General features: G+C 42.5%; 1 protein-coding gene across 10 annotated transcripts in view; it reads right to left on the minus strand.

The window, feature by feature from the left end:
• Positions 1-13,116, minus strand: part of nrg2a (neuregulin 2a) — an 82,346-nt gene that overhangs the window by 25,584 nt on the left and 43,646 nt on the right. For all 10 annotated transcript variants that reach the window (XM_079486410.1, XM_079486417.1, XM_079486418.1 and 7 more), the window contains exons 2-3: positions 10,168-10,327; positions 8,709-8,830 (exon numbers count right to left, since the gene is read on the minus strand). In XM_079486410.1, the coding sequence (XP_079342536.1) occupies positions 8,709-8,830; positions 10,168-10,327 (282 nt within the window). The remainder of the gene's footprint in view (positions 1-8,708; positions 8,831-10,167; positions 10,328-13,116) is intronic.

The raw sequence follows: 13,116 nt of genomic DNA on the forward strand, positions 1-13,116 counted from the left end.
ATCAGTCCTTCTATAACAAATTGTCAATAATTTGGCTATAAAAAAAGAAATTCTGAGAATTGAAATGACAAACATTGCCACTGTTACCCCACATTCTGTCAGTTTACGTTAAGTTTCAAAAAGGACACGCAGTCTTCTTCGCAAACTCGGTTTTAATTGATAATTGAGCTGACAGTTAGACGCCTGTACAATATTCCCTCATGTTTCTGAGGTTCCAATCAACTCTGCTGGAGATCTGTGAGAGCTCAGTAAATACCTGCTGAGGCAGCATGTGCCAGGGAGAGAAGAGGGGTGAGGGGAGAAAGAGAGAGAGTAATTCTGCACATTTATCAAATTTCCAAAACTAAATCTTGCATTTAAGCCCTTTGTTTTTTCAGCACATTTCCCTGTCATGTGAAACTGGCCCTTAATGCTGTAATGGACGAAGCAGCTAATGAAAAATAAGATGCATCTAGTGAAGCTCATAATGCCTGTGCATTGCATTAGCCTTTGGTGTGAATCAATTTCTTTGGTAGCAATGCTGGTAAGCTAAAACAGACTTAACATGACACAGTTCACGCTAAATGATCAACAAAGCATTCCAACCTAACAAGGTCAGTTTCAGTCCCTGACGATACCCAATCTCACACTGGCCAGTCTGTCAACGGCGCAACGGGCAAAGACGCCCCTCTAGCATGTGCGAACCGGCCCTAACACGCTATAGGCCAAGGTCAAGTTCTATATGCCGAGTGCAAAGCAAGTTCCACTCTGGCCTATGGCTCCCACGAGAGGTCACTTTCTCTGGTCTAAAAACCCAAGAGTTTGGCCAGGGAGAGTTTGATTAATCCTTCATGGCCAAGTAACTGAAAGGAAGGCCTGGGTGGGGGCAAAATGGGGCCATCTGGATAGCTTCATAAACATGTCTATCTTTCTACGCTCTCCAAAGGGTTCTAGGAAAGTCGTAAAAAATGAAAGGAGAGGTCCCCGATGCTGAAAGTGCTTGATTTTATTCTGGAGACACAGTGTGCAAATAATTCCATTGATGGAGGGATGTCCAATGAGTGGTTGCCATTTTATTAATTAGAGACCTAGTTGAGTAGTGCCAAAAAATAATATCCCTCGATATTACATTCACATGACTGGTGCGCCCTGTGGTCACCAGAGAGTACAAAGTTAAACAAACTATAGAGACAGCGAATAATGATCACGACAAGTTCGCCAACATCTCTTGCCAGCAAACTGTCTCACCCCGCTCATACTGGGAAGCTCTGGAGATGTCTCTTGTTACAGGCAGGAGCAAAATCCCATCACTGCACAAAAGGTCAATTTTTACTGCATGCAATCTTAAAGCTTTTGAGTGGTTTCCATTATGTGAAACCATTACGTGCATCCATTCTGTTTCAAAGGATTCCCAAAGTGTTCAGAGAGATCCTCTCAATTTCACATTCAGGTGCAACACTGCATTTATTAAAAGTGTCTTAACAAAATCTTATGGCCCGGGGGAAGAAAAATTATATCACACTACCAGTTTTGTTGCAACACCTTTGGTACACCACAGGTGTTGTTTTGAATGTCTAGCAGACTGGCGCTGTACTGGGGAATCGATGGATTTGATCTTGGGCATGCGTGTGCGCTTGCATAAGCAAGTGTGACATATTCAAAACATACACAAATACAGATTTTTCTTCATATTTTATCATTTATTTTCGACAAAATAAGTGAGCCAAACTGTTTGCAGTAGAGTCAATACAGTATATTCAAAATATTCTGGCAGAAATTAACGTGTAGATTTATTTAGTCAGGCATGTTATGGTCCCCCAGGTAACACATAATCCTTACAGGTGACATGTAATCCCATGTGCAATCAGTAATTTTGGTTTACGTAATCCCTTGTACCGAGCGTGCTTGACAAAAATTTGTTGTAAAACAAATGTATGTGCGGTGAATGTAGAACACAGCTGTGGTGTGGGTGCATTCTTTAGCGTTTTAAAGGCCCTGTGTAATCTATTATCTTTTTAAAGCCTTCAGCGCGGCTTTACATGTTTGCATTAACTGCACTGACACACACCGACAACAAAAGGCACGTCTGTTAGGAAACAGAACTTTCCCTGGAGCGCTTCGAATTCTAAAGTGATCCGGTTTTCGGATGTTTACTTAAACCCTTTTATAGGCGACTTATTCAGAAGAACAATCGGTGGGGAAAAAGTCCAACGCTCAGTGTGAAAATGTAACATTGAACTGAGCAAATGAGTCTTCCATGACAGCAACACGCTGGGACAGGAACCGACAGGTAAGACATTTACATATAGGATTTACATATTTCACACTTCAAAGGCAGCGCAATACAAAATCGCAAGACGTGTGTCAAACAGTCTTTCCAGTCACCATTTAGGCAGGTGGCCAAACCAAACTCTTTCCATCCAAAAAACATTAATGGCATGACTTGTAAACAAAACATTACTAATGACAATGCTATAAATGCCCTATTTAGGAGCCACGAACCCCATCTGCAAACCAGTTCTACACAAAGCCAAAGTGACAGATAGCCTGCATCCTCCACCAAAACAAAAAACACAAAAAGCAAAAAAAGAGGTGGTGAAGAAGGCGTGAATAAAAGAAGCACAGAGTGAACCCTGTCCTGTATTTTTCCCTTTTCATTAAAGGTCTTTATTTTTCTCTTCTATTGCCTTCTTCCTGCTGCATAGCTGATGTGCCCGGTCTTGTCCTCCACAATCGGAGACGACTCCAGGAGAAATCAAAGAGCGCTATTGCATGCGATTGCACAACAGGACGCGTGTGTAAACAAGCAAGGCTCGGGGCACTTACCCAGAGGGGGTGGGGCGCTGCTGGTCGCAAGGGTGAGGGCAAGGGTGCTCACAGGGCTGGAAGTAGGCTCGGAGAAGGCCGTGCCTGGAGTAAGTGTGGGCAGAGACTCCGGTAACCATCGGGAGGATGAGGCAGCAGTGCTTGCGGGAGCGGCGAGCGTCTGCGGAGCATCATGGACACGGAGCCCCTCCTCCTCATGGTCTCCCCTGAGGAGATCCAACCAGTCTGAATCCCTGCTGTGACTGGCACCCTGTGTTAAAGCGCGGCAGACCAGCAGCAAGCAGGCTCCGAGTCCGAGCAGCAGCAGCAGCAGGGCGGGCACTAGGAACAGGAGTCTTCCCCCACACACTCCTCTACAGCAGGGCCTCGGAGGGCGGTGTGGAGATGGCTGGTCCTGGGAGAAACCCAGCCCTGCTCTGCTGTGCTCGACCCCGGGCACGAGTCCCACGCTCTGACCCTGACACAGAGACACCAAAAACACAGGCAATGGATAGACAGAAACATCTGGGTCCATCGGAGGTTCATCCAAATTCCGCTCAATCCCTCCTGGCTTCCTCTGCTCATAGGGGAAACCCCATCTCTGCTAACACATCTAGTCCATACTACTCCTCTAAAACGCGCACACACATGCGCCGCTGGTGTGGATTGACACCCCACCTCTGGATTTTTCCCGCGGCCAGTTGTCAGCACTCACAAGGGCCGCCCTCGCACATCAGTGGGCGTGAAATCGCAGCATCGGGGTCCTGGGTGCAAGCTGGCAGACAGAGCGATCGCAAGACGTGGGGCTTCAGATCCGTATTGACCCCACCCAGTAGACAGCAGCACCAGCCCACTGCCCCACTTACACCAGCTCTGATGGTCACAGCCAGCTGCAGAAAATCCACCCCGCATACACGCATTTACAGCATCCGGTCTGATGGGGAAAACAGAGGAGCTCTCCCCACCCAAACACACTTAATGAAGTAATGAATACTGTGGGCAGGACCACCAGCAACATGTGGCATGGGGGACAGCTGGGGCAGATAACTACACGCTACAAAGAGTAACACCTTGAAATGAATTAAGCATCAGTCAGAAATTTATATGTACTCCTTATGTGACTAAAGATGTAGATCCCCAATTCAGGGAGGACAACTAGCATTGAACACATCATACGCAGCTTAAAGTCCTAACAAATCTGACCTACAAGTCAAAGGTCACACACAGACCCTAATGGCCGACAGTTCAACTATGACTTGCGTTGTAATATAAAACACAAGTTCTGACACCCAAGACTTGCTCTAATACACAAATACATTTTTGCAAATTTGGTTACATCCTTCACAGTCTGTCTTCATTTACTCACCATCGAGTTGTACCAAATCAGTTTAAATTTCTTTGTTCTGATGAACACAGAGAAAGATATTTGGATGAATGCTTTTAACCAAGTCTTGGCACCATTGACTAGCATAGTAGGACAAATACAATGGTAGTCCAAAGGTGCCCCCGAACTCGTTGCTGTCCTACATTCTTCAAAATATCTTCTTTTGTGTTTAATAGAACAAATACATTTATACCTATTTGGAACAAGGATGAATAAAGACAGAATTTTTAGCTGTGAACTGTTCCTTTAAGCTTACAAATAATTTTATATTATATGGGGGATATGGGTTATCTAATACAAATATTTTTTTGCATTAAGGTAAAGTCTATAATTACTTTAATCTACATAAAAAGTTGTTTTCTTATGAATGACCAAATAAAATACAATTATTGAATTAAAAGAAAAGGTTCACTGAGTATTTACTGTAAGTTAACACATTCAGTCATGGTTAAACTTGACTGTGGGGACTGGGAAGGGTATAAGAAGATTTTTTTTGTGCTGATATACAGTGTGCAAAAGTGTTCGGAGAATTCGTCCCATAAAACGTGTGGAAATCAAAACAACGGAGCTATTTGGCCTCTTGACAGTCTTTCGTTTTTTGATGCGTTTATGTAAAGCCGCCCTGTTTGTGTTGAATTAGTGCTGTTGTCACCAGTCGTTCGCGCTGGACTGTAAATACAGTGGGCTTGCCATGAATCTCTGGGACTGAGGGCCTATGCAGCCCCTATTGCTTGCCGGCACCGATCAATGCTTTCAATTCCCTTACAGGTACTTGACATTCTTTCGCCGTCACTGCCAACATCCCAAAAAGATTTCTAGCATCCTTTAAGCCCAGTTAATCTTGTAGTTTGGGTTGACAGAGAAAACGAAGAGAGTTTTTTGCAACAAAATGCATGAGGGAGAAAAAAGAAAGGGAAGCGGAGAAAGCGATAAGAGATGTCCAGGAAGAGAACGATGAAATATTTCGCAGCGGGCAGGAAAGAGGCAGCAGATGAAAGAAACAAAGGGTCAATGTGGTTATCCACAGTTTGATGCTGTTGCTTGCCAATGCACGGAGCTAAAATCCAACATTAAAGATAAGTGATGGTTTACATTAGTGGAGTTAAGCAGCAATGGATTGGCTTTCATCACAGGAGCAGGTGTTGCGTGTGTGAGCGTTTGTGGGGAGCTTCACAGGGGTTTGTGTAAGAGAGAGACAGAGGCAGAGAGAGATTTCTGCTGGTGGGCCCCAGCATGACTGATGAGTTTGGAACAATCGGCCGCCCAGCTGCGTTTTCCATCAAACACATTCCTCTAACCTCACGCTCTGCGTCTCTCACTCATTCACTCCACCACTGTAAGCAGCGCCCTCTAGAGATGTGAATTTTGTGTTACGGACAGAAAATCCAGAGCTGGAACAGCCCTTATTTCTTCACGACCAAACATCAATGTCCAACTGTGTTTTTCCACTAATATATCTATACATCTATGATTCTGATGAGATTAAATTTGATCTGATCGTGTGCAACCAAACATGTGGCAGAGATTCAGAACTTATTTTCCCAAATCAGAGACAAGGGATCAAAATTGAAAACACAATCCATATGTTTCCCCAAAAAGCCTCAAGTTATCTTTTCTTCGAAGGCATACAGACTTACACACACATAGCCCTCCACAGAAAATGTAGAAGTACTGCGTCCATGCAAAAACACAAATTGCGTGCCAGCTGAAGCAAGAAGACCACACCAAACTCTCTGGAAGCCAGCTGGAACCAGGGAATCCGCGTCTAGCAGTCAGTTAACATAAAATGATAATGAACTTTATTAACTTCCTTAATGCATTTAAATACAGGCTTAATGCTAAATTTATCAGTGCACATACATAAACTCCAAAAAATAAATATCTGCCTTTGTAATCTTCAGTATGTTAATATCGTACACCACCTCATCATTTTGTTGTTCCCTTTTTCATGCATTGTATTAATGGCCAATCAATTTACAGGTAAATTCAACTCTACATTTCTACGTTTTCGCACAGCAATATGTCTGTTTAAATAAGGTTCAGTGTATGAAATGTAGCAGCATCTATTGCAACCAACGCCTATCCCCCTTCCTCTCTACTAAGTTAGTAACTATTACAAGCGTTGTGTAGACTAGACAATAAAACTGTGTTGTTAGTTTTGTAGACTGTGTTAGTTTTATTTAGCTAATATTGCCGTCTGCACGGGCACGTTGTCTGTCCTCTGTCTATATGTCCACAACTGAGGCATTCCAACCTTCTGACCTTTTCTTGTCCTGCTCCACCAATTCGGTGCCCTGTGACACCACACTTCTTTGATAAACCTGAGTGACAAGACACATACAAACACACACACACGCTTACAAACACTCACAGAAGACCACCATGCAGCAGGCGCCGTGAGGTAAAACACAGTGGTATTGGGTTAAAACACATCCATTATTTGCCTGCCACGCAACCATGACTCGCCCTCTGGGGAGCAGAATGGGAAGGGGGCGGGGCCTAAAACTGTCTGTTGTTTGTCTTCATTAATTGCAGTCCCAAGGTCACCGGGTCTTTTTTCCTACACTCTGGTGTTCCCTGGACAGCCTCAGTTCACCCTGTGCAGCCGTAACTTCAACCCCGGTCGGCAATAATTAATGAGTCCAATTACTCTGCTCAGTTATCTTGTTAAAGCCAAAATATGCATGCGTGTGTTTATTGGAGCTCTTTAAAGGGGACGCGGGTGATGAAAAACAGCTTTTATGAAGAGAGAGATTAATTTCCTCTGTCATACCGTCAGTGCAGCGGTGACAAAAATCAGCCATCTGATTGGCCGCTGTGCAGCAAGGCATCACGCGATTGGCTAAACGCCTAGATAGAACCAGCAATCCACAATTGCATTAGAAAATGGTTTTGAAACAGCTGCCTCTGCAAAACAGCTGGGTCTCCTTGCTTTTATCTCTCTGTCTTTGGCTTTCCCTTCATCTGTGGATTTCTGTTCCCTCTCCGTTCACCTTCTTTTACCTCTCGTTCCCTTACATGTCCTCCCCAAACCAGTATTTCTCTTTTCTCTATTGACTTTTTCCCCTCGCTCTCCTTCTTAGATTCACAGATAGCGCTGGTGCATGCAGCTGCTACGGCCCCCCAAATGCTCTAGTGTTTCTCAACAGTAGCCGTTGTACCGATGACCTCATGAAGAAATCAATCTAGACAGAGATGAGAATACATTAAAAACCTCTCCACAATTCTCCCGAGCAAACTACTTATTTTTTAAATGTTTTAAAAAATAAGTAGACTAAACTGTTTTACGGAAACCGTGTATGACTAGGTCGGTTTTGAGTTCCCCTGACATTCTTGCAGTCAATACAACTAGACGGAGCGCAACGGAACGGAACAGAATGCAACTTTCGTCTTAAAAATGCAAATCTCCTAGGGGATCGACACTCAATAATGAAATGTGACATGCAATGCTACAGACAAAAATGCAGTCGCCAAAAATACAAATTAAATAGCATGTAAACACAACGATTAAAGCGCTACAGCAAAAAAATAATTATTGCTAGTCGATGATATACAAAATAGAAGATCGCATCCCATAATTTGTATAATCAGACTGGAGTAGGCTGGTCAACTGTTTATCACAGCAAATCTTTAAATCTCAAGAGAAGATATTTCCTAAGCTGTTAGATTTATTTGTTTCTCCCTCTGGCACATCTGTGCTTCATTGGTGACGGCCTCATTCAGAGTGTTGATCTATGTTGCATGCTCTTTTTTTTGGCTCTGTTATTATGAGAAGGCCCCTCCCCATGCCTGGGGGCACACCGCCTCTGATGGGCTCGGTCTTGCCTCCCCTTCCTTCTACCTGTGTATGTGTGTTTGTATGTCTGCTGCCGTGACACAGCAAGACTTGTTGCAGGGTGCCTGACATGCCGACAAACAATCCGAGTGAAACATACATAAACACACGCATGCACGCAGCTCTTCGGATTGTCCCGCTGCCACACATGCACACATGCACGCACACAGACGCTCACACAGTCTCAACCATAGCCTTGAGTGTGAGATACCTGGAGAAACCTTCGTTCAAAACATGAGCCAACTATGCACTTACAGATACACGGAAAGCCGGATATAAACACTTGCTCTTGTTTTATTTGAGTGCGTTGTGATAAAGCGCATATAAAGTATTCATCACTCATCACATGCAGAGAAACTACAAGTGAGATCTCATATGTCCAGAAAGCGATGATCGCAAAGTGTCAAACTGTACAAAGATTTCCCCAATACCACAGTATTTAAATAATTTAATAGGACTCTAATATTTTACAATCAAGATCAAACTAGTTTTTAAGACCAAACTCTATAAACGCAAAATGTCAATTGTCATTTCTCCTTTTTTATACTTAAATGTAAGGAAACTAAGAACACAAACTGTGTTTCCAACGCAATGAAAAATAAGATAAAAAAATTCTTATAAAAATCACCAATAATTACTGATCCACCTAAATTGTTCACAAATAATTTTCAGTAAATGATCACTTATATTGTCGGCTGTACTTACTGCTCTGTACATGTACAGTACTGGTGCCGTTGACCTTCCCCACACTATTCTCTGCAACACACGTGTAATTCCCAGAATCCTCCAGCTTTGCACTGCCGATCTGAACTTTGGAGTTTTTACTTCTAAAGAAAGAGAAAAGAAAAAGTCAAGGATTGACAATAGGACAAACTCTATAGCATGTGAGTTTGGTGGAGTGGGAAGTGGAGATGCAAAATTATGGAGCTGAAGTTCTCCATTGCTCTCTCAAATGATCCATCCGCCAATGGCCCATAATCCAATTAACACAGTTTTAACAGACTCTACAGTCGAAATGAAATAAACAAACCTGATTTTACAGCATATCTTGAGGTTCAATATTAAAAGTTACAATAAGAAAATGCATTTATGGCTCTAAATGGCATATGCCTGAAAGACAGAGCTCAGTTCAAGTCAATAAAAATACAGAAAAAAAGAAATGCTCACTTTCCTCGTAAAACTAGTGCATGTTGGGCTAGATTTACTAAATAGGGCAAAATAGCGCAAGAGCGCAATAAAGTAATTATTAAAGTAAAATAAGTGCAGACGGGAGTGGAAATTTCTGCGGGTGATTTACTAACATGGCTTACATTCAAAAACACAGGCAAAATATCTCATTCCCATAATGACCAACACGATCTACTAAGAGCAGCGCAAATAATCACAGGGTTTAAGACATTTTTGAGCGTCAAATAAAGCTGCAAATACCAGAATAATGATGAGTGCAAAACTTAGTAAATCGTGTTGCCTGATTCATATAAATATTCTCCTCCCATGAAGTTTGCATCTGAAGAGGATGCAAATGCATATGCATACGGTCAAATGCAAAAACAGCTGTGTCCACACCCTTTCAGTGCTTATTTACACTGCGTGTCTAGTAAATACAGACAGTAGTTTTTTTATGCCAAAAGAGGCTTTTGTGCTGCAGCAAGCTGTTCTGGCCCTAAGTATTGTGTTTTTTTATGAATGTGAGGTTTACATTACTGTAGGTCTCCCACATGTGTAAACCAATGAAGGGTATTCACTTTACCTCTGCTGTCAAATATGGTGAATCTCAACATAAAATGAGACACAGAACTAATGATGTTTATTGACGTGAATCGATGTCTTAACCATATTTGATCTGAGAGCTGCAGAAGAGTTAAATCAGCCAATAACAGCCGTTCCTCACATATAGCTATCACAAGCTAAAACTGTGACTGTTTGAAAAAGAATATCATCATTTTTTTGTTGTTGTTAATGAGACTGGGTACATACGACTAAATGTTCAGTAATAGGTGAACTATTGCTTTAACAATATAATAGGCATGCATGCTGGAACCATTCACTTTAATTAGAAGGGAAAGGGCAATGTCTACATTGCCTAAAGTATGAAGCTCTCATCTCGTGTGAAGGTCATGATTTTTTCAGAACTGTTTCAACGCTAGCGGACATGTTCACTCACTTCCTGATTTTGAGCTGTTTGCTCTTTCTCAGCTCAGCGCCATCTTTGTACCACTTGTACTCTGGGGTGGGGTTGCCAGAGGCCTCGCACTTCAGCACCAGTTTGCGTCCCTCGTCCACCAACACAGTTTTCTTCATTGGCTTTAACTCAGGACCAAGAGCTAAAGAAACAAAAGAAAAGACATGGCATTACAATTTGTTGGAGGAACCTGAGACTGTAACACTAACGCAACCAATGGGGAAGGTCTACTCGTTTTTCTGACCTGTGGTATTTTCAAGGAAACTTTGTGTAATACTGTTTAAAGACATTAGTAGTGCAGATATGACACGGTTCACCTTAAACATCAACATGTGGTTGAAGCTATTTTGGAGAAGAGTAGGGGAAGGACCCAGAGAGAGAGAGAGAGAGAAAAATCCAGAAAAGTCTTTCAGCTGGCCAGATGATGTCACCAGAGATACTAGCAGTGCTGCGTTCTCTCTCTTCTCTCTGGGATCAATGCAGCACATTTACACCACTGATCAAAGCTCTGCATTCGTGCTGCTGTTCACTTTCATTATCTTGACAGCCGATCTGAGCACGCTAACAGAACAACCTCAGGTGAAAACTTAAAGATGATGTTATGTACAGTTTCGAATGTTGTTTTGTAAATGGACCACAATAGTTGGGTTGTGAAAGGTCTCTTTGGTCAATAGCTGGTACAAGATGAACATAAACATCAATGACCAATGTGGACCTGCAAATGACCAACTTAGACTATCAAGAAACCAGCTGTCTTTTTCAGAACTGCTGTCTCAAGCTGGCTCTTCTGATCTTATCAGAAATGGTAACACACAATCAAATACCCAGAATGAGAAGACCTCATGTAGCGGTCAAAATAATGTGTTGTCATTTTCAACACTGTGTTTACAAAGGAAAGATTGAACTAGACTCGTGGACCATTATCGACATAATCGAAAAGGGCGGAGAGGCTTGGCTCGTCTTTTACAAGCCTTTAGAAATTATGTAAGAAGAGCCACTGGCAACAGTTCGTCAATTAGCCGACACCAGATCTAAAAAAAAAAACTCGAAACACACATAAAATGGAGGACAGTCGTGCAGAGGTGAAGTTTTTTATACATGGGTTGCCACATGCCCGGACGCTACCTTGCATGATCAAGAAATGCATTATGGGATTATTGCAGATTTAGAATATGCAGTCACACGGCTTCAAAGAGTTGGGGTTGGTTGACCGAGGGGTAGAACTGGGCGATGCTATTTGGCTGTGCCCGACTGTCCTGAATAAAAGAAGGGCACTTGTTGCCCCAGGGCTGGGGCAGGAGTCAGTGCACCATAGCTCTGCGGGCCTTCCCAAGGTGAATCCATTTAGGAAAGTATACCTGGCTGTCTCTTGTTAATTGGACAACGCATGCTGCCAAAACCTCATTAAAAATCTTCACCTATAATTGAACAGGATGGCAGGCGTCATAAAACAAACCGTTTTTGAATATGCCAGCATTAACATCAATTAAAATCTTGACAGAGGTAGCTCAAACAATCAGCGGACATCCTAATTTAGGAACACTTGTCCCACTTTCCTGTCCCACAAAAGATCTGTTTGATTCGTGCGGCGGTGCTGATGCTGACAGTCTTTGGCACAATGTTTGGATTGCAGTGTCAGTTAAATAGCGTCTCAGTGTTCCTATGACAGCGTCTAGTGATGTGCATTGTCTCAGAAAAACCGCTAAGTGTCCGATATAGTTCAGCTCTACACAATTTATTGCTCAATGGTGTCAGTACACCTCAGAGGGCATTACGCTGATAAGATGCTGTGTGTCGGCACTGCAATGTTTTTATAAATGCAATACTGTAATCTGCCTGTATATTTTGGAGAGTCTTGCAGAAACTAAGAAGTCAGCCCAGGTTTCTTTTAATTAAAAAGAAAAGATACATTTTATTAAATGAGACAAATACACAGATACAAACTTTCACAGCAGAACCAACGTTAATACATCTACTGTACGTATTGTGATACACATCGAAAGCTCTGTGAAAACAAAACTGATTCTTTGTTGTCAAAGCCGTTGAAGTGATCTGGATTAATCTTCCATCTAGAATGCGTACTAGTAAACAAAAGCCCTGAATGTTTCTCCTCCTCACCCCAAACTCAGAACACCTGCATATCATTTCCCATCATGCCGACAGTTCTGATCAACTGTCCCTTCCTTTAAATGTTAGGGCACTGCTCCAGCAACGCTGATGGGTTCGAATCCCAGACCATACACACAAACTGATGACATATATACCACAACCACGATGCTTTCCTGTAACTCAGTGGTAAGAGCATGGTGTTAACATCGCCAAGGTCATGGGTTCGATCCCAGGGTATTGCACATAACTAGAAACAAATGTATAGGATAATGCAATGTAAGTCGCTTTGGATAAAAGCGTTTGCCAAATGCGTAATTGTAAATGAAAACTCTTAGACTGCCGACATCGTATAGTAACTGAAGCCTGACTTAGCTGAAGAAATATTAGGCCAAATATGAGGTCAGAAGGCCGCCCTTCAATAACAATGTGTACTTTGAGGGTTCTGTGCTGAAGGACTGACATGAGGCATCTTGTTCCGAGTAGCTTTTGTACATACAGGGCGATACATGCCCATGCTCAGATAAAAAGGGTGGGGCGTCTGATTTGTATGCTCCATGTTTTCCATGAATCCAGAGAAAACTAAAGCTGTATTCATTCTTACTTCGTGACAGGGCTAGACTATCCAAACTCAAAGAGAAACACAAGAATTTAACTAGGTGCTGAAAACTGTCAAATCACTTCAATGGTGAATCAAAGCTTTGTCATGCCACGTCAATGTAAAGAAAAATAAAGCCGCTAAACCATCATTGCCGGAGACGGAAAGCCATTTATTCTGGCTGCTAATTATTACAGTGACGCATAAGAAATATGCTGTAATGTATT

Source organism: Barbatula barbatula (assembly GCF_947034865.1).
Source record: "Barbatula barbatula genome assembly, chromosome: 22".
In the NCBI taxonomy this organism is placed as follows: domain Eukaryota; kingdom Metazoa; phylum Chordata; class Actinopteri; order Cypriniformes; family Nemacheilidae; genus Barbatula; species Barbatula barbatula.